Source organism: Leucoraja erinacea, chromosome 34, assembly GCF_028641065.1.
Source record: "Leucoraja erinacea ecotype New England chromosome 34, Leri_hhj_1, whole genome shotgun sequence".
In the NCBI taxonomy this organism is placed as follows: Eukaryota; Metazoa; Chordata; class Chondrichthyes; order Rajiformes; family Rajidae; genus Leucoraja; species Leucoraja erinaceus.
The window spans coordinates 13,505,894-13,527,787 of record NC_073410.1 but is presented as its reverse complement, the minus strand read 5'-3'; the positions used below and the strand labels follow the sequence as shown (position 1 = coordinate 13,527,787).

The following is a 21,894-nucleotide window of genomic DNA, read 5'->3' as shown; positions in this document are numbered from 1 at the left end:
GTCATTTCTCCTCACTTTTGGAATTCTGAAGTAGGCTAAATGTCTCTCACGCTTATCCCGATTTCCATAATTATTTGCAGCGCAAAAATTGACATTTTCGGCGGTGGGGTTTTAACGGGCCCGCTACGCTGGAAACAATGGTAAGTGCCTACCTGCAGTTCATCGCGTGTAATCCAGTTGGAGTAGCATAGCAACAGTACGGGTCATGGGTCGTGACCCGACTGCCGTGAAACCTCCCTATAGGGAACAAGATGCTACTTTCCGAGTATGAAAATGGCCACAACCTTTTTAATACTGAAGATATTAAAGTGAATTAGGTGTCAAATTAAACTTATTTTTATGCTTTATCTGATGGGATAAATTGCAGACTTGATTTTTTAAATCTCAAAATGTAGTAACATTGCTACTTTATTATCGTTACTTTTTTTGCATATCTTTCATTCATTGTTCTATATCACTCTACATCACCGTCCTTTCTCTCGTTTCCTTTGACTCTCGGTCTGAAGAAGGGTTTTGAGACGGGAGGTTCTACTGCAGTTGTACAGGGTCTTGGTGAGACCACACCTGGAGTATTGGGTACAGTTTTGGTCTCCAAATCTGAGGAAGGACATTATTGCCATAGAGGGAGTGCAGAGACGGTTCACCAGACTGATTCCTGGGATGTCAGGACTGTCTTATGAAGAAAGACTGGATAGACTTGGTTTATACTCTCTAGAATTTAGAAGATTGAGAGGGGATCTTATAGAAACTTACAAAATTCTTAAGGAGTTGGACAGGCTAGATGCAGGAAGATTGTTCCCGATGTTAGGGAAGTCCAGGACAAGGGGTCACAGCTTAAGGATAAGGGGAAATCCTTTAAAACTGAGATGAGAAGAACTTTTTTCACACAGAGAGTGGTGAATCTCTGGAACTCTCTGCCACAGAGGGTAGTTGAGGCCAGTTCATTGGCTATATTTAAGAGGGAGTTAGATGTGGCCCTTGTGGCTAAGGGGATCAGGGGGTATGGAGAGAAGGCAGGTACGGGATACTGAGTTGGATGATCAGCCATGATCATATTGAATGGCGGTGCAGGCTCGAAGGACCGAATGGCCTACTCCTGCACCTAATTTCTATGTTTCTATGTCTATGTTTCTAAATGTCACTTATTCCTTTTCTCCACAGATGCTGCCTGTCCCGCTGTGTCTCCAGGGAGGGCGGTCCCCTTCCGAGTGGGCGGAGCGGGTGTGACGTAACGCCCAAGGATCTTTGGTGACGCTATACAGCGGGCGGAGCGGGTGTGACGTGACGCCACACCGCGGGCGGAGCGGGTGTGACGTGACGCCACACGGCGGGCGGAGCGGGTGTGATGTGACGCCACACGGCGGGCGGAGCCAGCCGTTGACGCCGTGTGCTGCTGCTGCTGTTGGCGGCAGCTCTGCCTGGGCACGATTTGTAAACGGCTGCAGTCTACTCGGTGGGAAGCCTCGCCGCGGGGATCGGTGTAAGTGAGGGCTCGGAGCTCAATGAATTGGTAGCGGAGAGGTGGGAGAGAGCTGCCCGGGAGGAGGGGGCAATGCCCGGGGATCGTGGAGAGGGAACCTTTCCTACCCGCTCCCTCCAGCCCATACTTGTGGGCATTGCTTTTGGCTTTGCACTATATATATATATATATATATATATGCATACACAAACACATTATACAGAACACACACATTACACAGAATATATATATAGAGAGAGAGAGACACGCACACACAGACAGACAGATACTAAATCCCAGGGAGATCCCTCCCCGTGCCCCGTCCTCACTCGGAATGGGGTGAAGCTGGGGGTGTTTACACCGCAGAAAGGAGCTGGCGAGCGAATACAGACCAGCCAGGCATTCATTGCAAAATATCAAACTGCTACAGGAAATCTACGGTTCAGGCAGCATCTGTAGAGGGAATGGACAGTCTGAAGAAGGGTCCTCGCCTGAAACGACTCTATTTCCTCCACAGATACTGCCTGACTGTGAGTTCCTCCAGTACTTTGTATTTTTATGGACTTTATTGTGTACTATTTATTGTTTATTGTTTAGCGTTTATTGTTTATCTGCACACTGTGGACGGTTTGGTTTATTATCGTGTGTAGTCTTTTTGCTGACTGGATAGCACGCAAACAAAATATTTTCACTGTACCTTGGTGCACGTGACAATAATAAACTAAACTAAACTTTGCTTAAGATTCCAGCACGTTGTGTCTTCAGGAATTAGAGCATTGTGGATAGATATAAAAACCCGGAGTAACTCTGCAGCACAGCCAACATCTCTGGAGAACAGGAATGGGTGACGTTTCAGGTGGACCAGAACTGTCACCCATTCCTTCTCTCCAGAGATGCTGCCTGTCCTGCTGAGTTACTCCAGTATTTTGTGTCTATCTTCGGTATAAACCAGTATTGTACGCAGTCGTGGAATTCACAAACAGGTAGACGCTCAAATTCACAGTTTAATCTGGGAAGAAGGCAAATGCATGGGGTGGATGTATTTGAATTAGGTACTGGACAATGCATTTCGTTGTCTCTGTACTGTACACTGACAATGACAATTAAAATTGAATCTGAATCTGAATCTGAATCTGGATGTTGAAAGAGTTGACTGGACACTGGAAGCTGGCTTATTAAAGAGCAACTTAAATAAGCCTGAAGAAGGATCCTGACCTCGAATGTCATATGTCCATTCCCTCCACAGATACTACCTGACCAGCTGAGTTCTTCCAACACATTGTGTTTTGCTCAAGATTGCAGCATCTTGTGTCTTCAGGCAGTTAATCTTTGAATAAGTTAGAGTGTCAAATTCAAATTGTTAGTTTCATCTGGGTGGGTGGAAAATGCATGGTTGAAGGGCTGATTAGGTACTGGACACTGACTGATATGGTATATTAATGAGTAACTTAGGAAAAGTCTAAAGAAAGGTCTCAACCCAAATTGCCATCTGTCTATTCACTCTATTGTTGCTGCTTGCTTTTCTGAGTTCCTCCGGCACTTTGGGGTTTTTTTTCCCCTTAAGATTGAAGCATCAGCAGTTTCTTGAGTCTATAACTAGGATAAGTACCTGGAGAAAAGAAATCCTTTGGAACTTGGGGGAGGGGTGAGTTTGAGAGGTATCATCTAATTTGTTTTAAGCATTTGATTCAGTTAAATGTTCACAAATGCCACAATGAAGAATGGATCTAAAAACAGCAACCTGGAATTAATGGGATATTCCAATGATGTTCCAAAAAACTGAGACCGTGTATGTCTATTTCTAGCAATCTGATTGGTGGACCAGGTTGCTAATATATTATCCACGATGTGGTTACGGGGGACCAATCAGATGTGAGTACACTGCCCTGCATTTAAAAACTTCACTGAAAAGTAAGAAATTGAAGCAGTTGACATTTTTCATAAAGTATTTTTATAAATCAATCTTACTCATGAGTTAAAGTATAAGATTGGGGATTTGAGATTAAATTTGTTCAGCTACAAATGTGTCAGTAACATGAACTCTGACTACATAAAAATGCTGGAGAAACTCAGCGGTTGCAGCAGCATCTATGGAGCGAAGGAGATAGGCAACGTTTCGGCCCGAAACGTTGCCTATCTCCTTCACTCCATAGATGCTGCTGCACCCGCTGAGTTTCACCAGCATTTTTGTGTACCTTAGATTTTCCAGCATTTGCAGTTCCTTCTTAAACTTCTTAAATCATCGTTTGCTATCTTTCAGACCTTGTGTGCCCTAAGTCAGTATATTATGTTATTTTCTCTGGGTTGCAACTGGGGTAAAGTGAGATGTGATGTCTCCAATGACTGCAGATGCACCAATGAAAGCATCCTATCGGGATGCATGAAAGCTTGTCCTCGCTGCTCAAAACTGCAAGAAATTGCAGAGAAATGCGGATGTAGCCCAGTCCATCACACATTCCAGCCTTCACGCCCAATCGACTCTATCTACACTTCACATTTCTTTGAGAATACAGTCAATATAATCATGGACTACTTGCATCTGGGCCATTCCCTCTGCTCCCCCCTCTCTCGGGCAGTAGAGACAGAAGCTAGATAAACGTGTACCACCAGATTAGGCGTAGTCCTGATCTCTCAACCAGCCTTGCTTCAGACCTTCCCCTTATTTATGCACTTTTCCTGGAACTGAATTGCTGTAACACTATATTCTGTACTCTGGTATTTTTCTCTTTGAGCTACCTGTTGTACTTGTCTAATGACAGTTCTCATGTACAGTATGATTTAACCGGATAGCATGCCAACACCATTTTTCACTGCATCTTGGTACCCATGACTAATAAACCAAAGCCAATAATTCTCTGCTCTCAATATTGAGCTAACATAAACAGAAAGCTCTCAGTTCCCTGTTTGGGATTTTATGCGCACAAGTGAAGAATGGTGGTCTGGCTAATTTGAAATCCATGCCAACCATTGCCGCTGGCTTTGATCTTGACACCCATTCAAATAATTTCTGCAGCCTTTGGTTTTACACCTCATTGACTGGGTGATGTTCTCTGGAATGTGAAGGCCGTAAACTATTTGCAAAATGATAAAACAGGGAACCGGGACACAAGGAGAGAGATGTGCACTATTTAAATAGAACTGTGTGAGATTAATCAATGGACACCAGTGTTTCTTGAACAGGAAATTCATTGGCCCATGGTTAATTCATTTCACTCTCACCAAGTCAACATATATTGTTGCTAGAATTCACGCTCAATGGCAAAGTATCAGGAAGAAATGACTTGAGAAAAGACAAATATTTGGTGATGTTAGCTCAAAATAACAATGCAGTAAACAGAAGGACAGGCAACCGTGATATAATGATAGGATTTAAACCACATGACCTTATTTTTGGGTTTGAGATAGCCAAGTCCCGTTACAAAATTCATATTATATGTGCAATACGTTTATTGGCAACAGTATTTATGTATCATGCCTATTTCTGTGTTGCATTTACATATATTACTCTTTATAAATTATCTAAGAATAAGGATCAAACTGTTGAAGTGAAGAACGGTCATTATAATGGGGGACTAAGTTGATATTTAAAATCAGTCTCTTTCCCATTGCAGTGTGAAACTGTACCAGTGCTTTGTTTTTGCAGGTCGGACCTTGCTACTATTCAGCCGCTGGTACCATGGCATTGGAAAAACTTATCCATGATTCGTTGACAAAGTTTGTTCACTTGTACATCCCTGATGCTGATCTCAGGTGAATAAATAAAAGCACTGAAGAAGCTTTCATTTGTGATGACCCTATTCTAACTCTAGCAAAACACAGAGTTCTGGAAGAATTCAGTGAGTCAGGAAGTAACTGGGAAAGGAATGGACGGGCGACAGACTGATGAAGAGTCCTGATCCGAAACCGCTTTTCCATTCGCGCCGCTGAGTTCATCCAGCACTTTGTGTTTTGCTCAAGATTCCAGCACCTGCAGTCTCTTGTGTCTCCACTCTTCTAGCTACAGATTCCAGAGTATTTGCAGACACTTAAGTACTTTTGAAAATATTTTTTTTGTTGGAAACTTAGCATCCAATGAACACTAGTCGGAGCCTCAGAAACAGCCAATAAATAATGACTGGATGTTGAAAGGTTAATCAGGTGGGGGTGGATGAGGGGGGTCGGATTTAGATGAAGAGAGGCCCTAAGCTATTCCACTTGTGAGGCCCCTCCCAATCCCCTGTGTAAGGCCCCTCCCAATCAGCCTATGAAGCCTATAGGTAAATTCGGCCCTGCCGAGGCCCCCCTATATCTCGAGGCCCTATGCTCAAGCTTGTCATTGACAGGACAACGGGGGTCATTGACAGGACAACGGAGAGAATTATCTGCTGTTTATAGGAACTTATGCATCCAGTTTAGTATTTTAATTTCCCAACTGAAAGATAGCATTATTAGATACTTGTACTTTATGTCATATTTCCTGTCATACGTTTCAAGATATTGAAGCTAGAGGTGTAACACAACAATTAATTATTTGGTTAAATAAAGACCTGCCAATACAGTAGACTTAAATTAATGAAAAATTTGGAATTGCATAGGATGCAGAATATTTGGATTTTGCCTTTTATTACATTGGAGCAATATGGCCATTATTTTTATGCTTGTACAGTGTTATTGATGAGGTCATCCTTTCGTACATCACGGGTGTGCTGGAGGAACTTGGATCGCCAGACTCATCAGAAGAGAATTTTGACGTGGAAATGTTTGTCGAAATGATGGAGGCCTACATCCCAGGCTTTGCAAAAATAAGCAGGTTAGGAATTTTTTGTCATCATAATTGGTCTTTAGTTTTTGAAGTTTTTGTAGTAGAACTTAGGGACAAAGAAAGGTTGTTACAGAGAAAGGTTGAACATGTTAGGGCTTTATTCTTTGGAGCGCAGAAGGTTAAGGGGGGACTTGATAGAGGTTTTTAAAATGATGAGAGGGATAGACAGAGTTGACGTGGAAAAGCTTTTCCCACTGAGAGTAGGGAAGATTCAAACAAGGGGACATGACTTGAGAATTAAGGGACTGAAGTTTAGGGGTAACATGAGGGGGACTTCTTTACTCAGAGAGTGGTAGCTGTGTGGAATGAGCTTCCAGTGAAGGTGGTGGAGGCAGGTTTGTTTTTATCATTTAAAAATAAATTGGATAGTTATATGGACGGGAAGGGAATGGAGGGTTATGGTCTGAGCGCAGGTATATGGGACTAGGGGAGATTATGTGTTCGGCACGGACTAGAAGGGTCAAGATGGCCTGTTTCCGTACTGTAATTGTTATATGGTTATATGGTTAAAGGTGACCGACTGTTGTGATTAACATTTAAATTAAGAGAAATAATCTCAATATTATTTTCTTAAAGTGATTTTTTTTTTAAATGGTGACTAATCTCTTAAAGACACAACCTCCACAGATCATTGAAGAGTGATTAAAAATAGCATCAATGGTGGATTGAAATACAGGAAGCAGGCATTAATGAACTTTGTCTGTTGTGCTTTAGTGGGTTGTATGTTTGCCCATAAGCCACACTGCTGGAGGTTTAATCAAGAGTGTTTTATTGTCATATGTCCCAGATAGAATAATGAAATTCTTACTTGTTTGTCCCATTTCAGTGCATTATTCCAGGAATGCTGCACATTCAGAGGTTCCACCTTTTTGATAAGATGTATCTTCCTCTGGATGTAAAAGAAATCGGAATAGTTTTGAACAAAGAGAAGTCTTTCCTGAACTTCTGACTGACATTTAGCCTTCCATCCATACTGGCTGGGAAGGGATTGGGAGCACCCTGAATCTGTGCAAGCCAATTTATATTTGGAACAAATGAGGGAAAATCATGTCCATTCTATATTTGGCAGATATCATTTATTATTAATCTGTGTGTTGTTATCACCAATCACGGATAAGGAAAGGCTCAGAGCAAAGTGAGACAAATGCAGGCAAGCGGAATCAGCTTAAATAGACATTTTGGTCAGCATGGGCAAGTTGGGCCGAAGGGCATATTTCCGTGCTGTTTAATTCTGAATCTATGTATTTATGCTGCATCTACAAAATTGCTGAATGGTCAAGAAAGTCGGGTAATACTGTGCATGACTCTAAAGGTATGCAGAGTGCTGTGTAGGATTATCTATTACAAAAGCAAATAGAGTATTAGTACTGGGTTGTACTATGGGAAGATACAATCTAAAACAAAGGATTCTGCTGTCCTTATGTAAAATATAGGTGCGGTCTATTCATCCAAAGTATTGGGCCTGAAATTAGATCACATGATTGTGAACTACTGTGTATGATCACAGCATATAATCTCTTAAACAATGTTAAGTGTACAAAATGGTAAGGAATAGTTAAGGATTTGTAATAACTATTCAATATACTTTGGTAGGCATCTTGTAGAAGCAGGGCAGTGAGTGCTGTGCATTTATAATGTTGGGGAGTTTTTGTGATTGCCTTATTCTTGCCTTACACTATTCGATATAAATCAATAGAATTTAAGTCGGTTTTAGATCTCTCTTTGAGGCTGGTGACTTGTTACCTCACCAGGAGAGGAGAAGAGTTGACTGCTTGTACACATCTGAATGCTGAATGGTTGCCCAGTAGAGTTAAGTAGTGCCTGAGAATCAGTCACTCATGCAGTGATCAAATCTGGAACCTTGCAAGGTCTGTGGAGTTTGTCCATTTGTGAGATAAATTTGAGAATTAAAAAAAAAAAGGCTTTCAAAAGTATCCATGTTAATGACATTAGATTAAAATGCAGCTTTTACATTTTTTTCAGCATCACTATTTATGAGATGATGTTTGATTTGGCCGCACAGCTGATCGAAGCCCGTAACAAAGGTAATTCCCAGGAACTGTGAGTGGGGCAATTGTAGAAACCAGAATTAACTATTCAATGGTTCCTCCATCAGGTGTACCAAGGAACAGTGACATTTCTTTTGCATACAGATCCGTAAGATTATTGCCATACATAAGTAGAATAAGTATATAACATATAGAAATAGCCCACTGAGTCTATATGCAAGAGTTGCCAGGTTTAGCCACCATTTCACAGTCAAGAGTCTTGAGTCAATTTAATTGTCATTTGGACCCCTTGAGGTCCAAACGAAATGCCGTTGTCCCAACTGCAGCTGGCCATAAAGGACTGTTGTAGCTGTCTCCCTCATCTAGTCGTCCCCTAATCCGTCATCCCTCTCCTCTCCTCACCTGACCACCTTCCACCTTCGTGCCCCATGGTCGCCTCCCGCAATGACCTGGAGGGCGCAGAAGGCAAGACCCCCTTCTTACTGGCCCTTTGTCCCGTGTCCGCTACCGTCGCCAATTCCCACCACCCTCCTCTCCACTTCCTGGGCTTTGGGGGGGGGGAAAAATGGGCCAAGCTTAGCCCCGAACACCAGAGAGGAGGTCCATGCTAGTAGGTCTTGAGTTTGCTCTTTATCGATGCCAAATTGAACCATCTCGACTGTTAATAATTTTGTGTGTTGCAAATATCATTGGTGTATATTTCTCTTTCTCTTCTCCACTTATGATGGTGTTTCTGTTTGTTGTTCAATGACTCTGCAGGGGCAGAGTCTCTATCTGCCATATGCAGTGGGTAGTAAGTGAGACAGAAGTATGCTCTTGCAAATGTCACTGCTCCATGTGCAGGGGTGTAAACACCAACACTAATTCATCAACGCTGTATGTTTACTTGAGGCTATCCATCATGTTTATGGCCTCTTTTATTACTTGTATGCATTCCTATGGAAGCAATAATATGGTGACATTTCAAATAAATGCATGGCCTGTAATGACTGGAATGACATGAATGTCTAGGAAGCAAACCGTGGGAGGATTGAATAGACTGCATTTCGGGCTCCCATCACTTTTTCTGACAATTTTATACATTTCTGGGCGACAAATTCAGAACCTTTCAAAAGATCAAATTTTATATTAAAATATACAGTGCCCGCCATAGTGTTTGAGACAAAGACCCATCATTTATTTATTTCCCTCTGTACTCCACAATTTGAGATTTGTAATGGAAAAAATCTCATGTGGTTAATGTGCACATTGTCAAATTTTAATAAAGACCATTTTTATACATTTTTGTTTCATCATGTAGAAATTGCAGCAATGTTTATCCATAGTCCCCCCCCCCATTTCAGGGCACCATAATGTTTGGGACACAGCAATGTCGTGTAAGTGAAAGTAGTCGTGTTTAGTATTTTATTGCATATCCTTTGCATGCAATGACTGCTTGAAGTCTGCAATTCATGGACATGACCAGTTGCTGGGTGTCTTCTCTGGAGATGCTCTGCCAGGCCTGTATTGCAGCCACTTTTTGCTGATGCTTGTTTTGGGGGCTAGTCCCTTTCAGTTTTCTCTTCAGCATATAAAAGGCACGCTCAATTGGGTTCAGATCGGGTGATTGACTTGGGCACTCAAGAATTGACCATTTTTTAGCTTTGAGAAACTCCTTTGTTGCTTTAGCAGTATGTTTGGGATCATTGTCTTGCTGTAGAATGAACTGCTGGCCAATGAGTTTTGAGGCATTTGTCCAAACATTATGGTCCCCTGAAATGGGGGGACTATGTATAAACACAGCTGTAATTTCTACATGGTGAAACCAAATATGATAATGCGCACTTTAAGCACATGTGATTTTTTTTTTTTTCCTATTACAAATCTCGAATTGTGGAGTACAGAGGCAAATAAATAAACGATTACTGCAGGCTTAAACTCTGCAGTAATTTGTATGTTTAAAAAAAAAAAGTAGCAATTGAATTTGAGATTTTTGTACATGATTTACCATTAAGTGTTAATATACAGTGCTAATCATATTTCAGATCCTGAACCTTCAAAGAAACAACAGCAATAACTTAGAACATATTTTTATTTAATTTCTGAGATGCCAACAATTCAGTCTTCAGAATTGAGGGAGATTTCTCTCCACTGCTTTGAGGGTTCAGAGATGACCAAAGAGTCTTATGCAGGATTTGTAGATTCTGCTACGGTTGGGACAATTGGAGCTCCATAGAACAGGTTGATATGGGTGGTTTTGAATAATGGATGCTCTTTCCACTGTTTGTTTTTGACTTCCATAAACTTCCATTGGAGCGATTTGAAGAACTTGCTGTGTTGCCATGTTTCATCAGTTTTTGGTTAGAGGTTTCCTTGTATTGGGGTGGTGTTTTATTTTGAAAGGGGCTTTAAAGACCTTTTTCAAGCATTCGGGTGGTAGTTATTGCAGTTTACAGGTGGTAATTATTGCGCCTTTTGGAAAGTGTTTGGCCACTTAAGGGCGGCACACTGGCGCCGCTGGTAAAGCCGCTTCCTCACAACACCAGAGACCCTGGTTCGATCCTGACCTTGGGGGCTGACTGTATGGAGTTTGCTCATTCTCCCTGTGACATATGGATTTGTCCCACATGCTGTGGTTTTCTTCCACATCTCAGAGATGTGCAGGTTTGCAGGTTAATTGGCCTCTGTAAACTGCCCCTAGCATGTAGGGTGGATGAGAAAATGGGATAAGATAGAAATAGTGTGAACATGGATGGTGTGGACTCAATGAGCTGAAGAGCCTGTTTCCATGCTGGATCTCTATACTAAATGGCTGAAGTGCATTATATAGATCAAACAAACTGCAGTCTGTAAACTGCAAACTGTGCTGGGATTGAAATCTTAGAGTGGTAGATTGGGTGGCAATCAACAAAGGTTCTTTGTTCTAGGTTGTACAGAGTATCTTCTGTCGGAGTTGCACATTTAGGCAGTGGCAGATTATTCTGTCACATTCCTGTCGCATTCCTGTTCATGGTGCAAAGGCTGTGAGGAATTAGGGGATGGGTCACTTCTGGCTGCTTGTGTCACATTAGAATTTACATGGTTGGTCCCACTGAGTTTCTGATCCCAGCATGTTGTTGATGGTGATCTTGCCATTTGGAATTGAGTTGAACGTCTGCAGGAAATACTTAGACTTTCTCTTGTTGGAGATTGTCACAGTCTGGTACCTGTGTTGTGCTAATGTTACACATATCAGTCCACATTATTTTAATTGTCCAAGTCTTGATGCATACGTGGCTATTTTCTTCCTTGTTATCTAGGAGCTGTGATTAGAATGGCAGACCCCACAGTCACAAGCCAGTAATTCTCCTCATGATATGAAGTGCAGAGGGTTGTTAATGAATGAGATGATTTTCCTTGGACACTCTTTAAGGAACTGCTATAACTTTAGTGGCACAGTGACATAGCTAGTGAACCTGTTACCATATAAATTCAGAGATCCAACGCTGACATAGAAACATAGAAAATAGGTGCAGGAGTAGGCCATTCGGCCCTTCGAGCCTGCACCGCCATTCAATATGATCATGGCTGATCATCCAACTCGGTATCCTGTACCTGCCTTCTCTCCATACCCTCTGATCCCTTTAGCCACATTTAACTCCCTCTTAAATATAGCCAATGAACTGGCCTCAACTACCTTCTGTGGCAGAGAATTCCACAGATTCAACACTCTCTGTGTAAAAAATAATTTTCTCATCTCGGTCCTAAAAGACTTCCCTCTTATCCTTAAACTATGACCCCTTGTTCTGGACTTCCCCAACATTGGGAATAATCTTCCTGCATCTAGCCTGTCCAACCCCTTAAGAATTTTGTACGTTTCTATAAGATCACCCCTCAATCTTCTAAATTCTAGCGAGTACAAGCCGAGTCTATCCAGTCTTTCTTCATATGAAAGTCCTGACATCCCACGAACAGTCTGGTGAACCTTCTCTGTACTCCCTCTATGGCAAGAATGCCTTTCCTCAGATTTGGAGACCAAAACTGTACACAATACTCCAGGTGTGGTCTCACCAATACCCTGTACAACTGCAGTAGAACCTCCCTGCTCCTATACTCAAATCCTTTTGCTATGAATGCTAACATACCATTCGCTTTCTTCACTGCCTGCTGCACCTGCATGCCTACTTTCATGACACCCAGGTCTCGTTGCATCTCCACTTTTCCTAATCGGCCACCATTTAGATATGTCTACTTTTTTCCTAATCGGCCACCATTTAGATAATAGTCTACTTAGTATTGGGTGCTCATACTACTACTTCCTATTGACCTTGGATGCTGTCTGTGAGGAGTTGGCCTGTTCCTTGAGATTGCATGGTTTTACTCCAGGTGCTCTGATTTCCTCCCACGTCCCAAAGATGTTTGCATTGGTAGGTTAATTAATGTAAATTGCCCCTTGTATGCAGGTGAATGTTAGAATGTGAAGCGTGATGGGAAAGTGGTAGGAATCAAAATGAGGATGCAGCAGTAAGTGATGTTAGTTCTGACTTTACACATGCAAGGGAAAGTCAAATCCCCCTCTGGACCGGTGACTGGATGGTCTAACCTATTCCACCTTTTTTTGTACTTACACAGAAAATGTTCCTCCTCCTGCCGGCTTCCAAGACACTGTGTGTCCTTTGAAGAAACAATCGAGCGATTGGGAACAGAGGTCGTCGATGGAGTTGGAAAGCAATTTGGTGACAGGAGTAGGAGCCACGGCAAAGGTTCAGTATTCCACAGATTATAATGGGTTTGGGTGGTTTTGACCAAGGCCTTGATTCCCGTGCCGGGGGCTTCAAATACTGAGGAAATGAAAGCAAAAGTTCAAAGGCGACTGTAGCAGGTTAAGGAGACCACTAAAGTAAATAATGTGGGAATCAAATCTGTAGTAGGGTGCGTACATTTTGTGCTGTGTGGATGCAACGGAGGAAGCCTTAAAGTGCCCCCATGTAGAACATTAGTGGACACAAGACTAGGAGAGGTTTCTCAGCATATCCATATGCCAATCTAAAGGTTGCTTAAATGCCCCTATTTTATCTATTAGATGCCACCATCGCATCATAAACATTTGAGTGCCTTTGCCAGCGGGGCACTTTGCTGCATAATGTACCATCCACAATACACAGGAGTTACCCAGCTGCCGTGTGGGGACGGTAACACTAGTTGCTTCACTTCCAAATCACCCAGTCACGGAAATATAGCATTGTTCCTTCATCATTGCTGGGTGAAAAACCTGGATCTTCTCATCCTTTACTAGAAAACTGCAATGGTTCCAGAAGGCAACTCTCCACCACTAAAGTGAGAAAGACAGAGATTGCTGGAAACATGCAGCAGGTCAGGCAGCATCTGTGGACAGAGAAACATTCACCATTTTAGGACCAGGAGCCTGTGATGTAGGGAATGGACTTGAATCATGAACATTGCAAGAGCTGACTTCCAATGAAGGTTGCATCCCATAAATGAAAAAAACTAATGACATTAAACTGGATGGGGTTGAATTCCTCATTTGTGTCAGAATTTGGGGAATAAAATCCAGTGGATCTGATCCAGATAGCTAGGAATTTAGGAGATCCCAGATTCAATTGCATATTGTAACAAACAAATTAACGAGGATTCTTCCAGATAAACTTGCTGATCAGTGGTCCAGAAAAGGCAATCTAGTCTTTTTGTCCTCTTTTACTAAGGCTTTAATAGATCTAGGTGGAAGAGGAAAGTATTTTAAAGAAAAAGGTACATTTTTAGAAGCACTGCAATATTGTGAGTGGGAAACTTAGAAATTAGTTTGGAGGTACCTGTACAACGTGTCAGGCAGCAACTCTACTGCTGTGGCCCACTGTGCACACTGTATTGCAATGGATGAATCCGTATAACGTTAATTCTACTGTACAATAGCTCCACCTGTTGACAGAATGATGTTGCAGGAAAAAGCGCAGGTTGCATTTATATTAGTGCAGTGAAGTGTCCTTGGCTGCTTGGTCGGACATTCAAACATTTGATTGACTAAGCGACGGCACGAGATGTTGAGACATTTGATGAAATGCTTGAACAAAGATATAGCTATTCATGAGTAAGGGCGGGCATTGAGAATTTGAAGTTGGGACGTTGAATTGCAGACGTACAAGAAATTGGTGAGGGTGCACTTGGAAAATTGTGTCCACCTACCTATAGGAAGAATGTGGTCAAGCAGAAAAGTGCAAAAAAGATTTCCAAGGGTGTTACCAGGATTCCAGAGACTAAGATGTAGGGAGAGGCTGGGCGACTAGGACTTTATTTCTTGGAGCGCGGATATCCTGAGCTTTTTCTGTTGTTTATTATGCTGTTCACGGAGTGCTATGTTTACTTATTTGTTGTGCTGTTGCAAGTAAGAATTTCATTGTTCCATTTGGGAACATGGCAATCAAACACTTTTGACCCTTGATTGAGGAGTGATCTTATGGAGTTGTATAAAATCATGAGGGGAGTGGATAGGGTAAATGCATAGATTCTTTTACTCGGGATTGGGGAATCAACAACTGGAGAGCATAGGTTTAAGGTGAGAGGGAAAAGATTTAATAGGAACCTGAGGGTGGTGGGTTTATGGAGACGTGGCTAAGGCAGGTGCATAAACAACATTTAAAATAAGTTGGACAAGTGCATGGATGACCATATGAGACGAGTTTAGATGCGGCATCATCTACATCACGCGTTGAACTAAAGGGCCGGTTTCCATGTTGTATGATTCTATGACTCCTGAGAAAGAAAAAATGGATGTGGGTAATTGTTATACCTGATGTTGTAACCTTTGCAACTTGAGACACGGGTATCATAAAAAGTTGATGGTGCAGTCAGAGAGGCCATTCAGCCCATTATGTAGTGGAATTCCTAAGTTGCACTTCCTCGTAGATATATACCCATCCATTGGTTAAATCTCTGACCATTCCACCCTTTAGTTTGTATTATTTCTCCTTGTTCCATCTGCCAAAATATATTCAAAATTCCTCACTAGTTTAACTGGCCACTTGAGCAAAGTATTCAGTGCTGGAACAACTCAGACAGGCGGACAGCATCTATAGAGGGAATGGACAGGTGATGTATACACATCTTTGCTGTTTACCTGAATTATTTCTGCACATAATATACAGAAAGCATTGAAATAGTAACTGAAAGAATGTACACAAATTCAACGTGGAAAAAAAATTGTTTTAAAGATGGTACAATCGGTTTTTGTGCAGAAATGTCCTTCAACTAAATATGAAAACAAAACCATTCCCTTGTGCCTGCTCCAAAATATATTTGTTAGATTCCAATTTGATGCCTTTCTTAGCTGGAATCCTTTGGAAGCCTTTTATTTCATGTCCATTTCAAGAGGGACATGGCTGTTGGATGCCATGGATGATAGATGTAGCTTCTGAGAATGCAGCAGTTCTTGGTGCTTCAGCAATCAGCTTCATTGCGTTGAAACAAGGAACTGCAATTGCTGGTTTTCAAAAATAGTAAAGACAAAGTGTTGGAGTAACTCAGCGGGTCAGGCAGCATCCCTAGAGAACCTGGATGGGTGATGTTTGAGATTAGGACCCTTCTTCAGACTGATTGAATTAATTATGTGTTTAGTTACTGCAGTGAGATTGACACTAAACCTTCTAACTTTCTTAAGGTCTTAAGATGCCCTAGATCTTGGAGTTGTACAGATAAGGAAACGACGGTTAGCCGTTGCAGCACGCCCTTGTCTCAAAATCTGTTTTGTAGGTATGAATGATCTTTTGAGGAATGTCTTAACTTACATGCTGTTTTTGAGCTCCTAATTGGGACCCTTCCTCCATATCTGACATTCTTGTCCATAATGTTTTTAGGAAGGCTGCAATAAAAAGGAAGATGGGGTCCAGTTGCTTCTTGAGATGTTTCCATCCTGCAGCGTATCCACCATGCAGCATGTTCTCTCCATGACTAAAGGCGACCTGGATTACGCTGTGCAGCTCATAATGGAAGGGACAGTGGAGGAGCCTGACACAGCACCTTCAAAGGTGAGTCCATCAAGTGTATGAACAGGCGACATTGGTAATAACTTATCTTTAGTGTGCATGATAAGCACCCTCCTGATGGTCACATCTGACCATAACTGATCTGCAGTGCAATACTCAAAAAGCTGTATCCTGTTGAAGATGTCTTGGATTTCAAAAATAGTCTTAAAGGTGCTAGTGTTTAAAATGACAAAATTCCGGAGCCCTTGTCGATACTTGACCTTCAAATGACATGTAAAATAGATCTTTCTATGAACCTTGCTGGCTTTAAACTGATCCAAGTGGTTGCTCCTGCTTGATGCACACAACAATATGTGTCTATCTTCAGTTTAAACCAGCATCTGCAGTTCCTTCCACAACCAGCAATATATAATGTTCTGCATAGATAACCATCCCGAGTGGTGCAAATCCCCCTGTGTCACTCAATAAGCAGCTGATAGGGAGCTTCTTGGAACTTCTTGATGACGGCAACAGTTCACTCTGAGCCTGTCTAAACGTAACAATGTATACATAAAATCTATATGGAGTAGTGGATATATCATGTTTGGTCCCAATGTGCAGCAGGTTCCATGATGCATTATTAGTGTGAAACTGTCCTTCTCTTTATTTCAGGAAATCGAGCCAAAAACAGATAAGAAGATCAAAGCCAGCATCTTGGAAAAGTAAGCATTGTCCATTGAAAGCTTGCGTTATATTGTTGGAACAAAGAGAGATGAAAAAAAGTAATTACTAGAAGCTGATCTGATGTCGGGATTCTGCCACTGCTCAGAGTGATCAGAGAGTGGAGCTTGCAACACTAGGAGTTAATTTAAGTAGCTGAAGTAAAATCTATTTGTGTATAATGGGTGCCATAGAACCTCTGTAATAATAATGTATGGTTGCTACGGTAAATGTTCCTTCAGTATTGAACTCTGAGGTCTCATTGCATCATGTGAGACCACATTTGCAATGAACCAGGAGTTAAATGGGAAGATGTACAATACATAGCTGGGCGACAGCATGTTAACTATGAAAGTTATCTCTTTTATTGGAGACCCTTTCACTGAATTTATTGAAGGAAGTGATGTGCTTCAACATCTAAAACGTTAACCGAAGGAGCTTGATTAATTTAAGACATTATTATTATTTTTATAGTTGTAGTACACACATTTGTCTAAAATAATTAAAATGTTACTACACACAATTAAATCTGTCCTAAATTTCAAATGTTTCTATTGAATGTCTTTTGTGAGAATTCTGTACGTTTGTGAAAATCCTGATATTCATCCTGCTAAAAATGACCATTTTGAATGTTCTTTCAGATATATGATGGTGGATGACGAGGAGGATGTCAAAACTCACAAGCCTATCACACCTAAAGCAGTAAGATGTTACGTGGAATCAGACCAAATTCATGAACATTTTCCGACACCTTTTGATAAACGGAAGGATCGTGAAATAACAAATTACTAGTCACAGGTTATGCACAAAAACTGTACAGTAACTTGTCAGTTTCTTTGTTGAACTAAATTAAGGTGCATGTTGCGATCAAAAGCGCTTGAACAATTGGTTGGGAAGAAAGCCAAACTGTAAGAAAGACGACTGCGCCACCTTTTCAAGAGCAACCAGCTCTTGCATGGTTGGTGCCAAAGCAAAACTGTACAACCCAGTGGATAATAACCTGGGGAAAAAAAAATGTTTTCTCATTATAGTTCCTTAGACTGCAAAACTAGTGGATTTTCAGTGGCAAGCCCTCACTTGTATATTGTGTTCTATTTTCCACTTTAAACCTGTGCCTATCAGTGAAATAGTTTTGTGTAATATGGTTTAAAAATAAATATTTGAAGTAGTCAATATCTTAACTCTTCATCTAACATTGATTTCACCTCCAGCTTGCCCCTTGTGTTCATTCCACTAGTTACTGCAAGCTTGGTCCAGCCATAATGAGAAACATCTTTTTCCAGGAATGATCTGCAGTTGAACAGCTTTTTTATATCCTGCGACCAGTAAATCAGTTATTTCACAATCCTCCTGTCGTTCTTTCAGATCCAAATTTTATCCATCTTGGGAATTTAAATCTTTACTCTATTCCATTTTCATAACACTTGGAGACCAACAGTGATGACTGTGTGGCTACATAGCCCATTGATGAGCTGAATGACTTCCTTGGCTGAAAATCTGGCATAAACATGAAGGGAAGATTCACTTGGTCCCCAACCAAACAAACCTCATCTTTACCCCATTTAGTCTACCTATTGGTGGCTCAGTCATAACTAGTCAGCTATTGCAACTTCATCTGCATACATTTGTCATAGGTTGTTATTGGTAGAAGATTGAATTTGAATTTAGAGATACAGCGCGGAAACAGGCCCTTCAGTCCACCGGGTCCACGCCGACCAGCGATCCCCGCATTTTAACACTAACACTAGGGACATTTTTTAAAAACATTTACCAAGCCAATTTAAGTTCATACCTGTACGTCTTTGGAGTGTGAGACGAAAGCGAAGATCTCGGAGAAAACCCACGCGGTCACGGGGCGAACATACAAACTCCGAGCAGATAGCACCCATAGTCGGAATCGAACTCGGGTCTCTGGCATTGCAAGTGCTGTAAGGCAGCAACTCTACCGCTGCGCCACCGTACTGTGGATGATGGTGAACATTCGCCATAAGAATGATCTATAATTTAATATACTTCTCGTTGTTTGTTTCTTAATAGGCTCCCAAAAAGATGATTCGATACATAGACAACCAGGTAGTGAGCACAAAGGGTGAACGTTATACCGAAGTGAAGAAAAATGAAAATGATGAGATGAAGAAAACTTACATCAATCTTAAACCAGCCAGAAAATATAAATTTCACTGAGATGTCGGTTGAATATTTCTTGATCATTTGTTATTCTAGTATGTCGATGTTGATTTTTATCTCCACTTCCATTGAGTTGAGCACACTCAAAAATATTTCTGTCCTTTCCTTCATTAACTGGGCAATGGTTAGGTGGAAGTGGGAGGCAGGAAGAAGTATTATATGCTGATTTCCTGCAGCACATGAAACAAATTCGAACATCAGTTCCCATCAAATCCCAGAGATGTTTTCTCCCCATTTATTGCACTATTGTGCAGCACTGAGCTGCTGTTCTTTGGATTCTGCTTCTGGCATCAATCGATACATGGCAACATGATTATACCACTAAATACATCACTGTGCTGAAGATTCATTGTCTAAATAAAGTGTTTATTTAAATTTAATTCGACAACTTTAATATCTGTCAAGGTTAAAAAGGTAAAACCTTTTACTTCTGAGCTTGAAATGTGAGTGAGAATATTTAAAATATTTTGTGGTCTTGTGACCACAAACTGAACCGGCCCTGTCTAAACATTAACAGGGACTAGTGCTTCACAGTATCCTTGCAGGGACTATACTGTGCTTATATTGCATGGGGGGAGTTCTAATGTGTTTCTGTGACCAGTTGTGCATCTTAAAGGGACCCAGCAGTTTTTTTTATAGAGGACATCAAATCTCGTCCCTTCTGTGTGAACTCATCGATTATGCTTAGTTACGTGAAGCTGAACTAATCTGCTAATATTTTTCTTCAAAATAATTGGTACACATTTTTTAAATTATTTTATATTGCTTGGTCTAAAATCAGGTTTTTGTTAATAGACATAATTATCAGCGAAATAATGGTGATAATACCTCAGTAACCTCACAAATGTTGCCCTAAATAGATGGACTGATTAAAAATGGCTAACATATCTTCATATCTGTTCCTCTAAAGCTTGTTCATAAACGCATGGTAGTTTTACAGCATTTTACAAATTAACGTTTGATCACATTGTCGGTTAATGTGGTGACATTTTAAGTGCAGATTCCCAAACCTCAGGGTGGATGCATTCTCTTTTAAAGTAAATCTCATGTGTGTCGTACTGAATCATTGTATCTGCCTGCTAAATGTAAATTACACCTGTCATTGTATTTGTTTATGCAGGCATATGACCATGTCCTCTGATGCTACAATCTTTAAATGTAGTGATGCTTTTAAACAATAAATTGCTTTTTTACTTCTCAATTAGTGATGAGTACTACTGCCAGAAATGTGTAAAGCTATTCAGTGTGGGCATTTTCCACTTCCAAAGAGTGATTCATAAATATACAATTCAAAATAAACATGTTGAACTGGGAGACATTCAGCTATTATGGCCAAAATGGGAACCATGATAATCGGAAAGATGGTTCTACTCGGAGATTGACGATATTGTTCACAAAATCAAATCACTGCTTCATTTACCCAACACCCATGGATTTGAACAAAGGTCTAAATACATGGAGCACAAACAACACATTGACGAAGGGAAAACTATTCTGTTGGGAAAAGCTCCCTTTAACCAAACTCTTCCTGATGTATGTGCAGATTTCAGTTTAGGCTGTTAAGGACGGGTATGTTTTATAACCTGCAGACAGTGACTATATCGTTAAAATTGGAATTTAATGAAAGAAATCAGACATTTTGTTTCAAAGGCAAATCACATCAGCAATATTAAAACTTGGTCATAAAATGCAATTGGGGGAATGGGATCATTTTGATTGGTGTAATTAGATTTGATCGTTAATTTATATTGTAGGTTACCTGCAAAAAAAAGAATTAAACATAATTTTGCATGGTCATCTGGTCTGGATTGAGAAAATAGGTTAAATGGTTGGGAAATGGATGGAGAATTGCAAACATTTAGTTTTCATTTCCCAATTTTACATCCTATTGAGAAATTAAAACTATAGGATCCATTTATCTAAATTGATACATTTATATTACAATAGGAGACTTGGACAACATCTTAGCCACATTGCCAGAAGCTGAGGAAATGTTAGCTGATTAGAAATATGTATTAGGCAGGACTGATATTGTTTTCATGTAGAAACAGGGAACTGCAGTTGCTGGTCTACACCAAAGGACACACATTTCTTGAATTTTTAAGACTGAGGAATGGACCTGACTCAAAACATCACCTATCCGTGTTCTCCAGAGATGGGCACAAACTGCTGGAGTAACTCAGTGGGTCAGGCACCATCTTTGCAGAAAAGGGATGGGTAACGTTTCAGGTCAGGACCCTTCTTCAGACTGAAAGGGACATACTCCAGAGATGCTGCTTGACCCACTGAGCTACTCCAGCACTTTATGTCCTTCTGACATAGTTTCCGATTTGGACAGTTTTTTGAGGATGACTAACAGTTGTGAGAATTTACCAGCCTCCTGAAGCTTCTGACTTGGAGGGATTTTTTTTGGGGGGTGGGGGGTGGTCAATCAACCTTCTTATAACTCCAGTCTTTATACGGTCCACAACCTTCTGATGTAGGGGGAGCTCCGAGCTACTGAATAAATGGTGCGAGACTTGGTAATGGTTTTGATGTTGAATGTCTAGGATGGATGATTGGACAGTCTGGAGGTGGTGACTGCCTGACACCTTCATAGTTCAAATGTTATCTGCCAAACTTTCCACGCATGAACATTTTATGTTCTGTTGCATGAGATCACGAACTGTTCCCCGAGGGGTTGCAAAGCAAACTGCGTTGTGCATTCAATGGCAAACATCCAATCTTTTGACATCACCATGCCAGGGTGATTGATGCTTCAGCTGAAGATAGTTGGGAATAATT

General features: G+C 41.0%; 2 protein-coding genes across 5 annotated transcripts in view; both read left to right on the top strand.

The window, feature by feature from the left end:
* ndufb8 (NADH:ubiquinone oxidoreductase subunit B8) overlaps nt 1-21,894 on the top strand; it is a 212,145-nt gene that overhangs the window by 80,764 nt on the left and 109,487 nt on the right. The window lies entirely within an intron of this gene.
* Nucleotides 1,320-20,311, top strand: cuedc2 (CUE domain containing 2). 4 transcript variants are annotated; one of them, XM_055661880.1, is made up of 10 exons: nt 1,332-1,480; nt 3,265-3,331; nt 5,103-5,209; nt 6,105-6,248; nt 8,244-8,305; nt 12,860-12,990; nt 16,096-16,266; nt 16,876-16,925; nt 17,565-17,625; nt 18,961-20,311. In XM_055661880.1, exons 3-10 carry the CDS (start codon nt 5,136-5,138, stop codon nt 19,105-19,107), a joined length of 840 nt encoding a protein of 279 aa, XP_055517855.1. In that variant the 5' UTR covers nt 1,332-1,480; nt 3,265-3,331; nt 5,103-5,135; the 3' UTR covers nt 19,108-20,311. The 4 variants fall into 4 exon arrangements, with proteins under 4 accessions (XP_055517858.1, XP_055517854.1, XP_055517855.1 ...); XM_055661882.1 differs by having other exon boundaries at nt 1,333-1,480; nt 3,265-3,370; XM_055661883.1 differs by lacking the exon at nt 3,265-3,331 and having other exon boundaries at nt 1,320-1,480; nt 17,565-17,721; nt 18,961-19,192.

Coding starts and splice junctions, on each gene's coding strand:
- cuedc2 (XM_055661879.1), top strand. CDS start 5,136: ATGGCATTGGAAAAACTTATCCATGATTCGTTGACAAAGTTTGTTCAC. Junction 5,210..6,104: donor ATCCCTGATGCTGATCTCAG/GTGAATAAATAA, acceptor ATGCTTGTACAG/TGTTATTGATGAGGTCATCC. Junction 16,926..17,564: donor AAAGCCAGCATCTTGGAAAA/GTAAGCATTGTC, acceptor ATGTTCTTTCAG/ATATATGATGGTGGATGACG.